This window comes from Fomitopsis serialis, assembly GCF_022376445.1.
Source record: "Fomitopsis serialis strain Sig1Antser10 chromosome Unknown B0H18scaffold_136, whole genome shotgun sequence".
Taxonomy (NCBI): domain Eukaryota; kingdom Fungi; phylum Basidiomycota; class Agaricomycetes; order Polyporales; family Fomitopsidaceae; genus Fomitopsis; species Fomitopsis serialis.
Genome location: NW_025955096.1, coordinates 1 through 18,380, shown reverse-complemented (window position 1 = coordinate 18,380; position 18,380 = coordinate 1). Strand labels below are relative to the sequence as shown.

Genomic DNA, 18,380 nt, shown 5'->3' with positions numbered 1-18,380 from the left:
CACTAATTTCGCTTGGAGAGCATACTGTATAGACATACTACGGCCTGCAAACCGCTCTGATCATCTTTCCAGGTAAACAAAACCGCTGGCACAAGGCTCTTGGAGACATACGCATTTCTGAGATGGGCCGGGGCAACGTGGCACTCATGTATACTTCAGACATCTTACAGCAGACATGACTGTGACGCGAACTCAGGCTCAAAGATTCAGCGAAGCGGCGAACTGTGGCTCAACTTCAAGTCACCTCATAGCATGTGCATAATCCATATCCAATTGATACGTGTCGCTTGGCATATCGAGGCTCATCGCACTCGCATTACTCTGATCTAAGCTCTGGAAAGGATAGGCGCGATCTTGATGTCGCTCGTGTCCCACTAGGGTTCCAAGCAGCCTGAGTTCAGCAACGCAATCATTCGACGAAGTAACAACTTACCACGCCGGCCTTGTAGTACGGCTCCTGCTCAATGAGCTTGCGCGCATCCTCCAAGCTGTCTGCCTTGAAGATCAGCAAGGTCCCACCGATGTCGGGAACACCTGTGAGCGGCAACTTCTCGTCCTTGGCCAAGATCGCACCACCGAACTCTACATGAAGTCCACAGTTTGTCAACGAACAAGGTCATCAGACAAGAGCGATGTGGCTGGACGTGACTGGTGGCGATGACAGAGCGAGCGGTCGACTTACTGACGGAGCCATCCGCGAGACGGGCCTGGAACCACTCGTTGTGCTCGCTGTCGAGGGCCTTACGCTTCTCCACGGCGTCGCCGACCTTGCTGTCCGGAGCCCAGGCACAGTACGACATCTGCAGGTTGCTTTGAGACATGTTGGCTGAGGACTGAGTACTGACTCGGAGGCTCTGGATGCGGATTAGCTCTGCTCCTCTGCATCTTATATACATTGCGTGCATGAGCCAACCGCCCGCGCATTACATATGGATCCGAGCAGGAGGCAGGCACTCGGACAGGTGGCCTGCCTGATATGTACGCAAACATAACTGACCGTAAGAGAAGCGAGGCTTGTCGGGTCTGGTGCGCAGTGGAAATACTGCAAATGCTTGGTAGCGCCATTCTCGCAACGTTACCTGGGCAGCACGTTGTATGTGGGCCGACGCTTCTGGCATGTCTCGGTAGCCCATTTGACATTCCTGGCAGACCCGAGCATTGTCCCGAAGCTCAGCAGGCAAGTACTCGAGCGTGGAAGTGTGGACTGACGATAACTGCACGAGCACTGCCGGATTGGGTCGACCACGCTGAGCTTGACAGGGCTAGACAGCTTCGAATGTCATGAGTAAGAGATGGTCAGAACATCAAAGCATGAGGATCGTTATTCAAGGCATACAATACCAGGCCATGTTATGTCCGTGCAGAGTCCCCGAGTGTCCCTGTCTATTGGTAGTTCACGCCTCGAAGGCATATGCCGCAAATTATTGGCAATGATCAGAGCCCTGCTGCCGCTCTCAATGTGTCGTAGAGAGGCGTCCCCAGACCGGTGACCTGCACGATGGTGCAATCAGTCCCTTCGTTTCCTTCGGTAGCTAGAATGCACTTACAGGGTCCCACCCGGTCGTCGCCACGAAGCCGGCCACGGAGCCGTCGGACTCCAGGCACTGCTTGTTATTCCCGTTCACAATATCCGTCACCGCACCCGCCGCCTTCGAGTACAACCATGGGTTCAGGAAGCCCAGCACGGGCTTGCCTGCATTGAGCAGCTCGTCGTTCAGCAGCGCGATAACGCTCGCCCACATCGGCGTCGAGCAACTCGTGCCCGTCGCCGGGTTATAGTGGCCATCGACCACGGTGGCGAAAAGCACGCCGAAGCCACTGATGTCCGGGAAGCCGCGACCGGACGCGTTGTACAGCCCTGTGTCATTGCTACCGAGCTGCTTGAGGTAGGCCGAGACTGCGGAAGACTGGTAGGCCGGCGTGGGGAAGTAGTTGGAGAAGCCGCCGCCCGAGAAGGGCACGCCTTGTTGGTCGGCCCAGTTGATGTCCGCACCCGTGGCACCAACCGAAGTCACGCTGAATAATAAGGATGATATGTCAGATTCTAGTAGTGTGGGCGACAAGGGCTTCGACGTACTATGGGCACGTGTTGGGGAACGTAGGCACGAAGGTCGTGCAATCTTGGTAGCCTGTACCTGAGACGCCACCGTCGCCGGAAGAGAATAAGATTGAGACACCCCTCGCGCCGAGTTGGGCATACGCGTTGCAAAGGTTACTGCACGAGGGCGCGAGCGGTTGAGTCAGTGTTGCCAAGGTTCTCTCCTGACGAAGATATGCGCACTATGCCAGTTTCTCTGAGATCACATTCTCGTTGGAGGAGTAGCTCGTCGTCATCACCGGGGGTGGCGATGTCTGATTGAGGAGATAGTTCACCGTGTCGAGGAAGCCGGACAGCCCGTCATGTGTGTCGTTTCCGGCCAGGAGGTAGGTCACTGGGACGCCCGTGGCAAGGCCGACGGTATACTGTATATCGAGATTCTGCTCCTTCGTTAGTTTGGCACCGTTCCGAAAACATCGATGCCCTTACCCCTTCAGATCCAGCGGTAACATTCTGCAGGTTACTGCCTCCGTCAATCGTCTCTGTCGCGAAGGTCGTCGACGGGTCAATATCTGGCCTGTATCGTTCCAGGAATATCTGAGCACAGCAAGTTAGCTCGGATCATGTTTCCTCGACACTCATGACAACAGACCTTCAGATCGTTCGCATTCGCATATTCCTCCAAATATCCGGCGACCACGATACCGTTGTCGGGATTCGTCGCGGGAATAGTCGGAATGCCATACAGGTACTGGAGGCATGCTACTGTGATATTCGGCTGGGTGTAAGGTCCACAAATAACGCTGACATTCGCATCACGGGCAACGATCGTGCTGTGAGGGCTTGCGGCCGCAACAAACGCGGGTGCAGTGTTGTTCACGATTTGCACCGGGAAGCTAGGCTCCATGCATGTCAGTGCGTGTGGACGTACTAAGATACTTTACGAACCTGATGATGGGATGAATGAGGTCCACATGCTCGGCCAGGTCCACAGGGATCGAGTATTGCAAAGCCCGGATTGTCTGCATGCCTGTAGCTTCGTGTCTGAAGATAGAGAAGTCCGCGTCCAGGAGCTCATTTGCTTTGCTGACTGGGATGTTGACCTCGACCCAGTCGCCCGAAGGTGATACGGGCGTTGCCGTGAGGTTGTTGTCCCCAAGCCATGCGTAAACAGCCTCGACGCTATCCTGCGTCGGCTTGACATAGGCTTCGACCTGGCACAGAGTTTAGGGTATACTCGAGAGCGAAACGAACGGGGACAAACATACCTCTTCTTTAGTCAGGTATTCGCCGTAGTTCGGACTTTCGGGATCACTGACGTCGTAGAGTGTGTCGAGCAGTCCGTCAATATTGCTCTGCACCAGTGCGACCCGAAGATTGAGTACCGTGTCCGGGGATGCAGAAGAAATGAGCGTATAACCACTCGGAGCCGCTGCACGAGCCTCGTGTAGCTGCAAGGTCCGGCGAGCCAAAGGGTTGCCCCACGCGACACCCAAAGCCGAGGCTGCCACCACTGCCCAGAGGAAGCTTACCATACTTGACAATGTCGGCGCAGGAGAGTAGGCCCTGGACTGGGATCGAAGTATCTGGCACAGGTAGGCTTTTGTACCTCCCGCCTGAGCTCGAGATCGGCGAGGGCTATGCGCTGGAACCGCGAACGCCTCGTGAGACCGATATCGCTGTCTCAATTCGGGTTCTCCTGCACAACTCCTGCAGTCTCGGCGATCACACACCGTCTTTTACACACGCAACCTAATACATGTGGTCTCGAGGACGAAAGGCGCGCTGAGCATCGCACGGTCTGCACGCGCCGCTGAGATACCGCTGGATATTTTCTTCGTTCGGGCTTGTCGAACGTCTCGTCTGCCAGAGAACGCGCGGCGCATATGTACGCATTGTCTGCGCAGACATTGCGAAGCTGGTACATGACCAGTACTGCTCAGGAGAGTCACACCACCATGAGTTGAAAACTCAGGTCGAGATAGCAGCCTGATTCTAGGGTGACGTACATCTTTCCTTCGGCTCGAGCCAGGCTTCATTAACAGCAAGAACACGTATAGCAGGGCACAACAAGGAAGGTTACAGTGCAAGATTGATGGGTACGCACAAGGTACGCAGGTGAGGGTCGTGGTCTGCGGATGTGAGTCGGGTGTGAGTACTTGAGTACTGAGCGGAGTCGCCGAGTCAGTGGCAGTCACTGACTACGAACTAGCGGAGATCGAGGCTTGCGATCGCGCGCGCAATGCAAGATCCTGAGAACCCTATTAACCACCTTTTCGTCATAGAGACTAACTTACAAGTAGGAGACTAGGAGAGACGTCGGCGCGGGAGAAGTTGACTCAGAGTCTCCGGCTGGTTTTGAAGGACCTATCCGAGGTTTGAGTCCATACGCATCCTGCCAGGGCCCCGGGGTAACATGGTACGCACGTCTTCTTGATCTCCAAGATTGTAACTTGTTGCGGACCATAGACAGCATGTGTCGACACTTGCTATGGCGAATTCGAATACGATACGATATTGACAACGCACTGGGTACTTGACCGCTGGGGTCGGGCGCAGGCATGACTAGCACACGATCGGTGGTAGTACGTTCCGTACTGAAGCTTTTCGCAGCGATACCCAGTTGCTGCGAGCACTGGCACCAGGGCGCAGGCTCCCAGGCTCCCAACATGAAGCCACAAGCACGTCGCGCTCGGGTTACATCAACCGCAGGCCTGACGCTTCAAGCGTAATTAGCCTCGCGTCTCAGTGTGCCGCCTCGCAGAGTCGCACGCACGGGACCACGAGAATGCATCTATACCAGAACCAGTAGGGCGGAGCGTTCACAGGGCATGAGTGGGCCCGCAGGAGAGACGATTCGGAGGAGGTCCAGGAGAGGTGACGGCAGGCTGTCCGTGACAACTCAAATCAAATGCGGTCTCTGCCTATATCGGTACACACCTCTCTGCTGGACCTGTGCGGACGCACACCCACAGGGGCACGCGGATAGGAACGCAGGGCCCTGGAGAGCGCGAGAGTCGTCTCCCCGCACAACCCGCTGTAACCGGCGCAGGCGGATACAGGACGGCCTTCCTTGCCCGATGAGGTTCCCTCTGCGTTCTTCATCATCCTCGGCCCATCCTCGCACAGGAGGTTGCCTGCGGACCGTACGCCAAAGATGTTCAACTCGGAGTGCGTGAATTTGCGGCGCGGATGAGCTCAACTTGAAGTTGGATGTGGACTGATGGATCAAAGACGGCGGCAGGTGAGCTCGCGCGGAAAGTGACTCGTGTTTGGGGTCGACTCCAAATAACGCGGTTGGGGAGATCCCGTGGAGGAGGCGGGCGCGCACGAAGATGAAGCTCCCTTGAACGAGTAGGTGTCGCGTGGAGGAACCGGATGCTCTGGCCGATGGAGGCCGTATATGTAGTGTTGTGCATGTCTGGATGTTTCGTTTTCTTTTAACTTATTCGTGGCCGTCGAGTCATGGTGGTTGATGATTGAATGGTGCTACGACATCCGAGTCTTCGATAAACTGCGCAAGGCATCATTGTTCGACGCAGACGCCTCCAGGTAAGGTACGGGCACCTGGTATCCTTGTTATCTCCGTTGCGCCAAGAGGCGTTTGAGTCCCAGGAGATATGTAGCATCTAGGATCTGGCGATGTTTGATTGCGTTCGTCAGTTGTTCCAGGGCACTCTTGAGTGACATGTCCTTTATCGCTCGCCTGGATGTCTGAGAACAGGCTCTGAGCACCTCGTCGTCGTGTGACTGTAACCTCGCAGTGTATGCATGCCACATGCACACCGCGGACACTCCGCCAAGTGGCGATCTCGATGCTCCACCATGATTTCGGGAATAGCGAGCATGACTTTTCCGCATTCCCGACATTGCGTCAGTCCCCCCGAACCCGTAATCTGTAAATCCAGCTGCGGAAAGTAGGAGGGAAGGAAGTGGCGGTCCATGAAGTGCCGTTCATAGCTCGCAGAGTCCGTGAGAACGTAGTGGCACGTATCGGCGAAACCACAGATGCGTATCTCCGGCATGCGGTCGAAGTCATTTGAGGACAGGGTTCTGCTGATTGGCTTTGAGTAGCTTCTGGTGAAGATATCCCATCCCATTCGGATGAAAGTGAGCTGGAACGTCCGCCATGCAGATTTTGGAACTGTTGAAACGATGGGGGACCAGGTCCTGAGAAATAAGAAATCCCCTTGGTGTATACCTGTAGAAACGAACTGCTTGAACGATTCACTGCCTTCCTGTTCAACGTGGACGTCGAGTCGTCGCACAGACGGATTACAGGCTAAGCTCAGTGTGGTTTCATTCACGTTGCACGCTACCAACGCACTTTGAGAGACGACAAAGGCACAATTGAAGCGATGACGTACCTCGTCCTGGCATGCCAGCCAGAGATATGTGCTCTAAGGAGGGTCCAATCACTTGCAGAAGCCTTGTGGACAAATGGGCGCCTTGACCGACGACCTCAGTGATGGTCAGGTCTGTTACGTGCTGGCACGGTGGATGTGCCGTGACGAACCAATCGACCAGAGCAGCGAGTAGCCTGATATCCAAGTGACATAGCTCGAGCCGCCGCAGACGTGGGACGGATACGTGGGTTTGGAGCCGCTCAGGAGGAGCTAACGATAGAGCCGGAGGGCACTCTGGCAGTGCGTATTTCCCGTCACGCAGAACCAGGCTGTCCAGCTGTGGGGATGCGAGGATGATGCGGCGAAGCTGGCCGAAGCTGGCCAAGACGAAGTCGACAATCTCCAGGCTACGGAGATTTCTGAACAGGCGCAGACCCCTGGTGAAGGTCGGGTGCATTGACGGACGTATGCATCCCTGGAAGACGAGATTGCGCACGCCCGGCATATAAGCACCCAAGACCAAAGGTACTGTACGCTGTCGCAGAAGGGCTCGTCACCATAGCGCTGGTGGATCCTGAGCGTCGTGGTGCGGTTGAGTCTCTGCATTACCCGCGCATCACGCTTGAGGTACAGATCTCGCAGGATCATGAGACCTTCCCGGTCGCGAATGCACAGGTCCGGATAGCGGACGTGACCCCTCCCGGCAGACGAGTGCGACCGACGATCGGTCCGTCTCCGAATCGAGGTGAGGGAAGATGTTGTATAAGACATCAAGAGGAATACGTCGCGAGAGTGATCGGGGGAGGGGATATACGTGTTTGCTGGGGACCGGAGTCCAATAATATGCGTCCCAGTCGATGTCGAGCTCCTCAATATCTTCGTTAGGTGAAGCACTCGACCCCAGAGGTATGTTATCGCAGAAGCGCGAATAGCCATAGCGCTGTTGGATCTGGGGGGTTGTGGTGCTGGGAACTGGAGCCCAACAATACGCGTCCCAGTCGACAGGTCTGGGCACGCTCAGGTCGATGTCGAGCTCCTCGAGATCTTCGTTCATGGCCGACGGGCGATGATGTCTAAGTAGATGTTGGTCTCGTCACTATTGCCAGCATATGCAAGAAACAAACAAACCTGTTCGCGTCTTGAATAGGAGGTCCACGGGCTTGCTCGCGGTTTTCCTACCAGCTATTTAGCGGCTTGAGGGGCGCTGCGCTTCCGTATTTTACGTGAAGGGTACCGTGGCGCGGCATACGTAGAACACGAAGGGGCACAGAAGCGAGTCGATGGCTTCACAGCATTCTGCGATAACACTTATAGATGGAGTTCCATACGAACGGATCTACGACCACAGAAAGCTCTGAATCTTGCTATAAGATACACCTCCCCCGGTGGCTGTTTGCGTCTTTTGTATAGAGAAGCCAGGCATGACAGAACTCTGTCGACGACAAGCGACGCATGGGCGCAGGGAATCCTCTATTACCCGCAGATATAGCCACGGTGCTTAGACATAATACATCGCCTTGCACCGCGCAAGTCCTAATGTCATGGATCAGTCATGCCGCTCAGTGGCTAGTCCGCAGTGGACCAGAAGCACGGACCTCATTCTCCCCTCCACCGCCTCAGCATCCTTCTCACAAAGCCAGGCTTCTCTCTCCGCAGCACCTCCGGCATCGCTAGCTCCTTGAAGAATCTCCCGTAGCGCACACTCGTCCAATCACGCGCCGCTCCCCGGCCCTCGCTGAGCACCCACCGCTCGACGCCCCTCAAGAACTGCATCTCCAGCCGACGCAAGATCGGGCTGTCGCGCTCCCACACTGTGGTCGTCAGAATCGCTAACGGGCCCACTCGCACGCGCAACGAGGAAGTCGGAGGAGCGAAGACGTCGAGTTCCTTGCTGGGGCTATCGACTGAGTCTGGCTGCTCGTCCGCGATTGAAGGGGCGCTGGGCTGTGATACCCGCTCGTGGCGAGCCATACGGTTGGCCATGACGGTATCCGTGAATATGCGATCGCCGACGACGACTAGTTCCTCGTCGCGAATGGGTCGAGGGAGGGAAGCGAAATATGCGCGGATGGAAGCTATACATGAGTAGGATGGTTTGAGGGAAGTGTGGCGGAGGACTGGGACAGAGAGGTGATGTGATACGGACTCGGCCTGCAAGCATACGCTGAGTCTCGGAGGGAACGGAAAACGTAGAGGAATACCTGGATCTCGCCTGCGTCCAGATGCGAGCCAGCGGAGTTGCTGACAATGAGCACGTTTTGAGGCCCGAAGGTTTTGCGGCATTCGTTCCAAGCATCCTATAGAATCGTCGAAGAGGTGAGCAGGCAATAAAGCTGTCCGGACTCATGCGTGACGCACCTTGAGATCCGGAACGAGGGTGTCTCGATGTGGAGGAGTCTGTAGTTTTATGCCTTCCAGCCAACTGTCGTTGTGGAAGCAGGTTACACTCACAAGACAGTTGTCCTTGTCGAACACAGCACCTCGGTACCCCGCGCGACGCAGCTCGGGGAAGTCAAGCTGGCGAATATCTTGCTAGAAACGCGCTGTCAATAAGACCAGTGCATTCCCGCAAAGCAACCAGATTCCCAGACCTTTCACAATCATCTGCGGGACGATCAACCTCGGATTGATGAGAAGGTGGAGAGGTACTAGCGTGCCCGGAATATTGAGCGGCATGTTTCCCAACCAGTCGCGTCTTCTGCTGCGGCTGCTCTGCTGATCGCGTGTCCTAATGTGTACCCTCCAGCTGACCTATCCTCCGAACATCTAACCTATTTCCCGGGATGTCGGAAATTGAGCGTGCTGGCAGAGGCAGAAGGTGGGGAGGACTTCCGGTCGACGCGGGATGCCTGCCGGAAAACGACGTATGGACCCACGTGACTTCCCGTGCATAACTGACCTCCCCTCGTCCCACTCTCGCCTGCACGCCCACCACTCCAGACACTCCTCGTTTCTCCCGTCGTCGCTCGTCGCGATGCTCGGAATCTGTGGGCCGCTGAGGACGCGGTCGGTGGTGAGGATGCTGCAGCCGACAGCGGCAAGACCACCAATGCGACTACCATGCCGGGCTGCATTCGCGCAGAGGTTGCTCACCACGTCTCAATCCTCTCCGACATCTCCGTCGACGAACAACACCTCAACACCATCGCAGTCGGACTCTCCTTCAAAGAAACCGCAATCACCACCTCCATTACCCACCGAACCTCCTGCGCCGAACCCCTCGGTCCTCTCGCGCGTCCTGCCCGCGTCGCTTGCGGAATCAGGCAAGACCGCCTCATCCTTCCGCAAGATTGTCGCGCTCGCAAAGCCCGAGCGCAAGCCGCTCGCAATCTCTATAGGGCTGCTAGTCATCTCGAGCTCAGTCTCGATGAGTATACCGTTCACGGTTGGACGACTCATCGACTTCTTCACGTCTCCACTGCCGGTGCGTCATACATTGCAGATCCCCGAGCCATTCGCCGCGGATGAGAACTCTTCGGAGTAAGCGGTACCTGCGACACTTGTTGTATGGCGTGTGAGCTTTCAGCAGTAAACTGCGTACAGGCGGAGCTCCTTCGCACCAGCAACCTACGCGGTGTGCGCGTGCGCCATTTGAAAGGACCGCGAGGTTGATTCATGTCGACTAGCCGACTTGGGCTCTCCTCCGTGGTGGCGGCTCCGGGTACTTGCACCGTTCCTCAAAATGCATTTGCTTACAACATACATCGCTTGTGCATACAGCAAATACCTTTCGGTCTGACTCTGGGTTCAGCTTCGGCATTGCTGTTTGCAATGTTCACCGTTGGCGCGGCGGCGAATGCGGGACGTGCTATGCTTATGCGGTTATCAGGTCAACACCTTTCGGGCAGTAATGGTCTGCTGAGATGCTAAATGTCCTTTCCAGGTCAACGGATCGTGGCACGACTTCGCGAGCGCATGTATGGTGCTGCACTACAACAGGAAGTTGAATACGTTGAACGTGGAGAAGGAGATGTACTCAGTCGGCTAAGTGTGGATTCTAACGTTGTTGGTGACAGGTATGTCAATGTCATTCATCTGGTTCGTCCCAGTGGTCCATAACCGGCCAAGGCGGCACAAGCCCTAAAGACGGAAATGCGTGCCACATTCTCAGTCATTTTGCATTTCCGTCATGGAGGAAGTAGCTCAACTGATCCACAGTCTGACCCAGAACCTCTCGGATGGCTTACGGTCAATAATCATGTCTTCCGCGGGCTGTAGGTTTCCTTCGATCATGAGCATCGCATATAGCTGAGCACAGGACAGTGGGGGCGATGTTCTACATCTCACCGAAGCTGACGTTCCTCATGCTTGCGATTGTCCCTCCCGTATCTCTCGGTGTCGTGCGTGCCCTTCATTGTCTCGAACGAGCGCACCCTTAGATTCTAGGCGCGAGTAGGTCTTCTACGGTAGATACCTGAAGCGGCTGTCCACGAGGACGCAAGAGGCCCTAGGCGAAATGACGAAGGTGCTTGCTCTGAGCAATCTACATAACTTCAGTCTCTGACGTCATCCTACTCGTGACAGGTTGCGCAAGAATCACTCTCGGCACTGCGTACTGTGCAGGCGTATAACGCCGTCCCGCATGAACAACAGAAGTTCCACGAGAAGGTCGGAGACGTTCTCGCTCTCGCGCGCAAAGAGGCCATCGCGTCTGGGATCTTCTTCGGTAGTACGGGATGGAGCGGGAACGTGACACTACTGGGTCTACTAGGTTTTGGTCAGTGTTGCTACGCGATTCATGAACGAACGTCGCTTGACTTGATGTTATACGCAGGCGGAACAATGGTCTCACAGGGACAAATCTCGGTCGGTGACTTGACGAGTTTGTTGCTGTACACTGTCTATGTCGGCAGTGGCCTGCAGATGCTTACGTACGTACTTCCTTCTCTCCGTACTTCGCACACACTCACTTCCCTGCCAGATCGTTCTTTGTACGTTCCTATCGCTCCTGCATTCCAGCCACACCCTAACGCGAAGCTTGCACAGACATCGATCATGCGTGGCGTTGGCGCCGGAGAGCGCATCTTCGAGCTCCTGGATCGCCATCCTGCCATCCCGCCGTATACAGGTGCGGCAGTGGACCCGACCCGGCGCGGTCCTGTGCGCTTTGAGGGCGTGTACTTCCAATACCCGAGCCGGCCGGGCGTGGAGATTCTGAAGAACCTCGAGCTTGAGGTTAAGGTTGGCGAGAGCGTCGCGCTTGTGTGAGTTGCCTCGGCTGCGTCAAAGTGCGTATGTGAGGAGTTGGCTGACGTGATTCTAATTGCAGGGGTCGGAGTGGCAGCGGAAAGTCATCGGTCAACGCGTTGTTGCTGCGGTACTACGATCCTGTCAAGGGCAAAGTCACTTTTGATGGTCAAGGTCTGGCGATTCCTCGCACTCATGATGACATGTACACTTACCGTATATCGTTCTCAGACATCCGCGAATTCAACCCAGCCTCGTGGCGCAATATTATGGGGGTCGTACCGCAGGTCAGTATTCGCCAAGACATACCCCAGAGAAGATTACTTATGGTCTCTGTAGGATCCCGTATTGTTCACTGGCACCATCGCTTCCAACATTGCGTACGGCAATGAGACCGCGACGCGCGAACAAATCGAGGCTGCCGCACGCGAGGCGAATTGCGAGTTCATTTGGGGCATGCCAAAGGGCTTCGACACAGAGAGTACGTAATCTCTTCGGCTTCGCAAACATGCGCCCTGACGAAGACGCGCAGTTGGGCGTCTCAGCCTGAGCGGTGGGCAGAGGCAGCGACTGGCTATTGCGCGAGCACTGCTGAAGAAACCGGCCATCCTCGCTCTAGACGAGGCGACGAGCTCCTTGGACGCTACTTCCGAACACCGGGTACGTCGAGGTTTCATCGAGGTGACACCGACTGACGCGCGCATCTCCCAGGTGAATGACGCGATAGACAAGATCCTGAGGTCCAGACAAACGACCTGCCTTATCGTGGCACATCGCCTGTCCACAATCGCCCGCGCGGAAAAAATCGTTGTCCTCGAAGGTCCGTAGCGCGATCGCCAGCCCTCGTATTACGGCTGATAGAGTTTGCGCATGTCCAGACGGCCACGTTGTGGAGGCAGGGACGTACAGGCAATTGGTAGGAGCCTCGTTTCCGCAGCTTTTGTGGGGACCTTCCTGATCGTTATCCCACAGGTGAATAGGGAAGGGTCGAGATTCCGCGCACTCATGGCCGCGCAGCTGAGTGCCGCGGCAGGCGACACGCCAGCGGAGTTGCCCGCGGGAGAGGGGTCGCATAATCCCCAAGAGCAGCGACCTCAGCCCGAGGCGCAGCTCTGAAGCGGAAGGGTAACCTCTGCTTGTTTGTCGTACGTAACATCTGTCGCCACTCTTCGGACAAATGCGCGAGAGCGGAAAGGGTATTGTATCGCTTATCAGTAATGTTGTATCTAGACGCAGATTAGACCGCTGCATGCGTTCAGTCTTGCAGGCAATCAGGACACTTCGCGAGGTAATCGGAGCGTCAGGTGCGCAGGGTGTTGCAGACTCACGGCAATGAACGCAATTTTGCGTCTTCGCATCTACCGCTTGGGAAGACGCCGCGGGCCATGCGGCTTGCGCATGGCTGCGAGCGTGTGAGCCGGATATGACTCGCCGAGTAGACCTGAGGCCACATAAATGTCTCTGGCTTCGGCGAGAATGACCTTCTGTTCATGTCCCCGCAGGCCTGGCCACCGGCAAATACGAACGGTCTCTTTAGTTTCATTGCATCCTCTGTCGGACTGATCACACCCTCACGATCCCAAACGAAGAACATTAACATGCCGCCTCGAAAGAACCCCGCAAATTCCCCGACCACCTCAAATAAGCCCAACAAACGAGACGATAAGACAAATCCGACGTCGCAGTCGAAGGCCGAACCGGCACCATCATCTACCGACATGTCAAACAGGTACAGCACGGCAAGCACGATGAGTACTATAACTACGCTCGCAGCGGCGGAAATCGTCGAAGACGCGAAGAAGTCGCTGGATCGCTTGGGCGTTGGTATTTCTTTCAAGTTCAATGTTTCTTGCTCGCTGAATGGTCGACGGCCATCGTTGTCTGTCGCTCATCCCGCGATCAGGAATCATACGACGACTTCGCGGACCAGATGACTACGATCGCCCAGCTAGGCGCGGAACTGGAGGCAGCGGAGATGACGAACAGGTGCGCGGAGATGAGTTGGTGCGCAGAATGATCGTGATCGCTGACGGCCGTGCAGACTGCGGAAGATGATGGACGCGGAAGACGAAAGACTCGACAAAGAGTTTGCCGGAATCCGAGGTCGGTTTCTTGCGCTATATGCGAACTCGTTGAACGAGCAATCAGCACAGCGCTTCAAACCGAGGTTCTCCAGAAGGATGTCGTTGAACACCTCAAGATAGCTGGTTCGTGCTCTCCCCCGCGTTTGTTATACTGGACGTAGATCTGAATGGTATGCACAGTCGGGCAGGGCGTATCTGACCTGATCGACGAGCTCGTCGCGGAGCAAGTCAAAGCGTTGCTCCCTCAGCATATTCGGCCGGAATTGCTTGCTGAACTCGCTCGCCATAAGCAGGAACTAGCAGAGGTAGAGAGAGACCTACATAACTCGTCAGTGGCTTTTGTCCCGTTCCTGTGTACTGCAGTGCTGGATACTTACTATTGGGCTCAGGGAAAGTCGGCGCATGAATGCACAGATACGGACAGGAGGTCTGTCCGATCCTCTTCGCATCATCCTCAAGGACGACGGGACGGTCAGCAAGGACTTCCCGAAAGACCTACAGACTTTGTTGGGAATGAAAGGTAATGTTATTTCACCTAGTGAGTATGCGTGCAAGCTCAATCGTGCCTCTGTGCGCGGACAGACAAGTCTATCGAATCGCTGATGAAGGAGTACCACCTTACCGACATTTCCAAGTCGCAAGACACAAATGTCAATCGCCTCATGCGTTTCTTGGGGCTGTCATACCAACTGGTGCGCAGCCCCATATCATCTCCCCGCCCTCGCACTTAGCCTTGACCTCCATGGCATCCGTGTACCCTCCACCGCCGGTCTCGCATTCGCTTCCATCTCCGTCGTCGATACCTATCATAGGTCCCGACGAGCGCAGGCGGGAACGTTCTGGCGAAGATCAGCGCGCGTCGAGGGTGATGTAGTTTCTGGCAGGTTATCGCTGTCGCGTTCAGGTCTCTGTAGGATAGTTTCGCCCACGCTAGCATTCATCACAATCATCAATCTCATTCACGGAGACGGCTATTTGACTGATTCAAGGTAGATCGACAGGCTATACAGTATTGTCATTGTACGGACAACCTGGCTTGTCTGACGATTCACTTGTTCGACGTCATGTCTATACTGACTCAATTGCGCGCCAGCATCTCATGAATCGCGTGCGGTGGCGAGCGGTATCAGACGAGCGAGTATGGAGTGCGGGACTGGACGTATGTATGTTTAGGAAAGCATTCAGCGAGCTGGGGATACTGGAGGTTCGAGGCTGGTGAACGAGTCGAGGTGGCGAGCGGACGATTCAGAGGGTATACGCGCAGCCTGTGTCAGCGAATCGACATGAAGGTGCGAGTACAGACAAAATTGGCAAGACGTATGGCTTACTCCTAACTTATGTGGATGCAAATAATGAAGAAGGGCACATTCAAGCGCGTGTTGGGGTTGGAACAGCAGCGTGCCACCGCCGGCCGCTGGGGCACTACTAGTAGCGCAGCAGCCCCTGCGGCTTTACGAAGGCGTTGCATTCCGTACGGCATCTCGGACAAGGGTAGGTTGTGTCACTTCTATGCTTCGGCTGGAAAGATGCAGTGCGAAGAATGGAACTGCAGAGTATAAGACGATCGATTCCTCCGCCGACATGACTCGGAGATGTCACGGTTCCGATTCAGGGCCCCCTGTTGGTAACTGGTAAGTGCTCCACTGTTTGGAGGGGACTCTTTAAATAACCCCCAAGGCAGTCGCGCTCGACTAGTACCTTATTACGCGGGCCTTGTTCGTGCGGTAAATACAAGATGAGGCCTGAGAAAGGCGCACTGGCACATGTCATGGCGTTGACAGTGACAGCACTATGTAGTGAGTACTTACTTGTTCTGTTACGTCGTCCGTAGAAGCACATTGACGACCGTGGCATATGCCAGTGCACTGCCCTGTCATGTCTTCTCGGGTATCCCATGATATACATGTCATAGGTCCGAGTCGTGCGCTTGACCTTGCAACCCAACGACCTTTGGTCTACACTCTTTCCTTCGAGTCACCCTGCTCCTCTCTCTAATCCCCAGGTAGACGCATCAATCGGAACCGGTGAGGAATTCATCCTCGTAAACAAACATCACTGATCTGAATGCGTAAGTTGGCCGACTCTGGTGTATCTCAAGCTAGTAGGCCAGCGAAATACGTGTCACTTCGACGAGGTTCACCGACCCTTGTGCTGTCAGCGAGGCTCCTGTGTAGTCGAAATTCACCTCGTTCGCCTTGGCTTGCAATATCTTGACAAGGCACTAGTAGCTCTGGCTTTCTTCCCGGTTCCTGAGTGAGTAGTTCTCCTCTTACGGCGGCAGACCCACACTAAATTGTCCGAAGTCACTCACAGCAAACCATGGATACTCTTGATCCGACCTCTGCTTACGCCTCTGACGTGGCGCATGGCATACACGGCAACGTAGACTGGGATTTATACTACTGGGCTCCCATCCCCAGCAGATACATCTTATTCCCTCTCCCGCGACGTCTCTCAGAACGAGTTTCTCTCGACGTATTATACAACATCGTGGACAACCTCGATTCTGAAGTTGATCGCTCGTCAGTCGCACTCGTCTGCAGAGACTGGTACGAACATTTCGGATATATCCGCTACCCGGACCTCTGCATCCGTAGTCGACGGGGCCTCAACCTTCTACTCGACACCTCCCTGGCCAGCGGGCGGATGAAGCGGAGACTTGATAACACTACAACGCTCCGGATACACCAGGACGATGGGGACTCGAAAGCCTCCTACTACGATGCCGTACCTTTGACTCTTGCGACTCGCATGCCGGCCGTGCGCAGCCTTGTCTTCCACGGATGCATACGGCCCCACATGCACTCCAGTTTTGCTAGGAATCTACATCTATTCAGGCACATTCTCAGCCTGGAGCTCTCCTCCTTCGCCCTAGAAAGCTTCGGCGAACTGCGCCGCATCATCGTTGCATGTCCACGACTGCACACATTGATTCTGCGCGACGGAAAATGCGTAGCATCTCGTCCGCCTTCCCCAACGACTCTCGCGCAATCTATGCAACGGCAGAAATGTACCCTCCAGCTCCGGCGGCTCGAGCTCCGCCGACTAGACTTCATTCTATCGGCTGCTCTCGTAGCCTGGCTTGTAATGGCTGGTCCGGTATGCTGTGAGGGCATAACGGACCTAGCCGTTACAGAGGTCACCGGTCCAGTAAGCCAGATGTGGATTCAACTTCTGCAAGCGATCGGACCCTCTCTGGAGACCCTACAGTTGGTTTGTGCTCGAGGCCGAGGTACGTCGCCAAGTTTCACTCACGCCAAATGCAACATCATTTTCATTCCACCATTCCAGGCTGCACAACAGTCGATGAGCTGGCTCTCAGCCTGGCGTCGAATCCGAACCTGCGACGTCTGGAAATCCTGATCGAGCCGGATTATAACGATTTCACGGACATGCTCAGTCCGGAGGAACTTGACGATGGATTCCCGAGGACCTCGGGCTGGTGGCCCATATTCAAGACGGTCCCGCGGGTCGCACAGGCGGACATCGAAGTCAAGTTCACCCGAACGGTGTGGGACGCGTTCGCCAGAAGTTACTCAAGGCCGGTCAGCAAAATCATACATAGTCGCTCTCACAGTCCGCTCGAGGAATTCGTCCGAGTCGGTCGTGCAAGGACCAGCGGTGAGTAATACAAGTCCTGAATCCCTATCTATAACACGCACTTTTGTTGACCTCCTCCGCTTTCCTCAAATTCCTTCCTTACCAAAGCAGTATCCAAAGGCGGTCTCGGAAGCGCATCGCCCCGTGTTACCAGGTCCTCAACAAGACGCGCCGCAAGACGCGCCGCGGCGGTGAAAAAGATGCTGGGCGGTAGCCCGCTGTTTGTCGACGCTTTCGACCGGTTCCTTTTGTAGGCATGCTTTAGAATATGTTCTGTCCGTCTCTTCTGCGTTCGCTCCAGAACCATCAAGACCGCCTATGTTCGCTACCGTGTCATTATTTGCTACAGACTATGATGATGAACGATGTTTATGTGCTTGTACTTACTAGTAGAGCAAAGCAATACATGCATTGCTAGGTCATCATTACCTGAGACACAATGTATTCCACCTAGTGAAGTGCATGTAAGTTACACCTTTCTGCGTGGTTGGTAAGGTTCTCAACTGTGATATGTTGCTGCCATCGCAAGCCAGACCAATATCGCACTTCGGGACACCACATTGGAGGATTTAGAGTTCGACGAAAGACGTCAACAGTAAGGCTTCGCAGGGCCTCGCATGGTCATACGATAGAAACGCTGGCTTGTGCACCGAAATGCCTCGCGATGATCCAGCAGCACCTCAACAGCGTCCACAGAACGATGCTATATCAGATTGACGCACATCCAGACACTAATATTGATCGTACAGGACAGAGTTCACTAACGGGGGGGGGGGGGGGACCGAGACGCGGAGGACGTACCGTCGTAACTACTTCCCGTCACCCATCAGCCCGCTGACCACGCGCACGACGATGCCCACCGCCTCCATAACAGTCTCCCGCTCATCTTCCGCGACAAGCTTCAATATCCGGCCCTCGAATTTGTCCGGGTGAAAGCGCAGCATCGTTTCCCGAAGCTTGTCCTTCCGTCCTTCTTCCCAGCCTCGGAGTCGTCCTGTATCAACAAGAACGCGGAGATCGTCTCAACGGTGAGGTCGTCCATGGTCAGTTCCTTCGTTCTCCGACCGGAGAGTTCAGGAGGTAGAACGGGCCACGGGATGTCCGCAAAGCGCATTGGCCTGTCCG

The 18,380-nt window shown here is 55.3% G+C and overlaps 9 protein-coding genes across 9 annotated transcripts; 3 read left to right on the top strand and 6 right to left on the bottom strand.

Moving 5' to 3' along the window:
- Nucleotides 1–287: 287 nt before the first annotated feature.
- B0H18DRAFT_1041437 (uncharacterized protein) lies at nucleotides 288–916 on the bottom strand. The gene is given in 4 exon segments (XM_048030585.1): nucleotides 288–374; nucleotides 434–582; nucleotides 667–670; nucleotides 684–916. The coding sequence occupies 4 exon segments, from the start codon at nucleotides 903–905 to the stop codon at nucleotides 327–329; spliced, it is 423 nt and encodes a 140-aa protein (XP_047887150.1). The 5' UTR covers nucleotides 906–916; the 3' UTR covers nucleotides 288–326.
- A 518-nt stretch (nucleotides 917–1,434) lies between these two features.
- On the bottom strand, nucleotides 1,435–3,573 carry B0H18DRAFT_1087544 (family S53 protease; the record flags this gene model as incomplete). Its single annotated transcript, XM_048032178.1, has 9 exons — nucleotides 1,435–1,491; nucleotides 1,548–2,016; nucleotides 2,078–2,215; nucleotides 2,282–2,478; nucleotides 2,528–2,635; nucleotides 2,691–2,841; nucleotides 2,899–2,934; nucleotides 2,987–3,252; nucleotides 3,307–3,573. 9 exons carry the CDS (start codon nucleotides 3,571–3,573, stop codon nucleotides 1,435–1,437), a joined length of 1,689 nt encoding a protein of 562 aa, XP_047887149.1.
- A 670-nt stretch (nucleotides 3,574–4,243) lies between these two features.
- B0H18DRAFT_95772 (uncharacterized protein) lies at nucleotides 4,244–4,980 on the bottom strand. The gene is made up of 2 exons (XM_048042597.1): nucleotides 4,979–4,980; nucleotides 4,244–4,926 (listed from the first exon to the last, which is right to left on the bottom strand). Exon 2 carries the CDS (start codon nucleotides 4,707–4,709, stop codon nucleotides 4,332–4,334), a length of 378 nt encoding a protein of 125 aa, XP_047887148.1. The 5' UTR covers nucleotides 4,710–4,926; nucleotides 4,979–4,980; the 3' UTR covers nucleotides 4,244–4,331.
- A 1,067-nt stretch (nucleotides 4,981–6,047) lies between these two features.
- B0H18DRAFT_1215499 (uncharacterized protein) lies at nucleotides 6,048–7,438 on the bottom strand (the record flags this gene model as incomplete). Its single annotated transcript, XM_048036642.1, has 5 exons — nucleotides 6,048–6,353; nucleotides 6,406–6,438; nucleotides 6,497–6,859; nucleotides 6,919–7,019; nucleotides 7,075–7,438. 5 exons carry the CDS (start codon nucleotides 7,436–7,438, stop codon nucleotides 6,342–6,344), a joined length of 873 nt encoding a protein of 290 aa, XP_047887147.1. The 3' UTR covers nucleotides 6,048–6,341.
- A 542-nt stretch (nucleotides 7,439–7,980) lies between these two features.
- On the bottom strand, nucleotides 7,981–9,060 carry B0H18DRAFT_885890 (mitochondrial PGP phosphatase-domain-containing protein; the record flags this gene model as incomplete). The annotated part of the gene is made up of 5 exons (XM_048041090.1): nucleotides 7,981–8,535; nucleotides 8,586–8,681; nucleotides 8,743–8,781; nucleotides 8,836–8,912; nucleotides 8,976–9,060. The coding sequence occupies 5 exons, from the start codon at nucleotides 9,058–9,060 to the stop codon at nucleotides 7,981–7,983; spliced, it is 852 nt and encodes a 283-aa protein (XP_047887146.1).
- Nucleotides 9,061–9,444: 384 nt separating this feature from the next.
- Nucleotides 9,445–13,014, top strand: B0H18DRAFT_1096918 (P-loop containing nucleoside triphosphate hydrolase protein; the record flags this gene model as incomplete). The annotated part of the gene is made up of 17 exons (XM_048032468.1): nucleotides 9,445–9,607; nucleotides 9,648–9,808; nucleotides 10,105–10,213; nucleotides 10,268–10,400; nucleotides 10,543–10,598; nucleotides 10,648–10,724; nucleotides 10,781–10,849; nucleotides 10,909–11,101; nucleotides 11,159–11,255; nucleotides 11,306–11,315; nucleotides 11,371–11,588; nucleotides 11,654–11,745; nucleotides 11,803–11,858; nucleotides 11,911–12,052; nucleotides 12,104–12,391; nucleotides 12,450–12,487; nucleotides 12,544–13,014. The coding sequence occupies 17 exons, from the start codon at nucleotides 9,445–9,447 to the stop codon at nucleotides 12,685–12,687; spliced, it is 2,046 nt and encodes a 681-aa protein (XP_047887145.1). The 3' UTR covers nucleotides 12,688–13,014.
- B0H18DRAFT_1041404 (uncharacterized protein) lies at nucleotides 13,012–14,746 on the top strand. Its single transcript, XM_048030584.1, has 7 exons — nucleotides 13,012–13,391; nucleotides 13,475–13,557; nucleotides 13,613–13,674; nucleotides 13,725–13,778; nucleotides 13,836–13,983; nucleotides 14,045–14,175; nucleotides 14,238–14,746. Exons 1-7 carry the CDS (start codon nucleotides 13,062–13,064, stop codon nucleotides 14,384–14,386), a joined length of 957 nt encoding a protein of 318 aa, XP_047887144.1. The 5' UTR covers nucleotides 13,012–13,061; the 3' UTR covers nucleotides 14,387–14,746.
- A 1,228-nt stretch (nucleotides 14,747–15,974) lies between these two features.
- Nucleotides 15,975–17,284, top strand: B0H18DRAFT_1124873 (uncharacterized protein; the record flags this gene model as incomplete). Its single annotated transcript, XM_048034919.1, has 2 exons — nucleotides 15,975–16,887; nucleotides 16,947–17,284. The coding sequence occupies 2 exons, from the start codon at nucleotides 15,975–15,977 to the stop codon at nucleotides 17,282–17,284; spliced, it is 1,251 nt and encodes a 416-aa protein (XP_047887143.1).
- Nucleotides 17,285–18,064: 780 nt separating this feature from the next.
- Nucleotides 18,065–18,369, bottom strand: B0H18DRAFT_1124872 (uncharacterized protein; the record flags this gene model as incomplete). Its single annotated transcript, XM_048034918.1, has 2 exons — nucleotides 18,065–18,249; nucleotides 18,321–18,369. 2 exons carry the CDS (start codon nucleotides 18,367–18,369, stop codon nucleotides 18,065–18,067), a joined length of 234 nt encoding a protein of 77 aa, XP_047887142.1.
- Nucleotides 18,370–18,380: the final 11 nt, after the last annotated feature.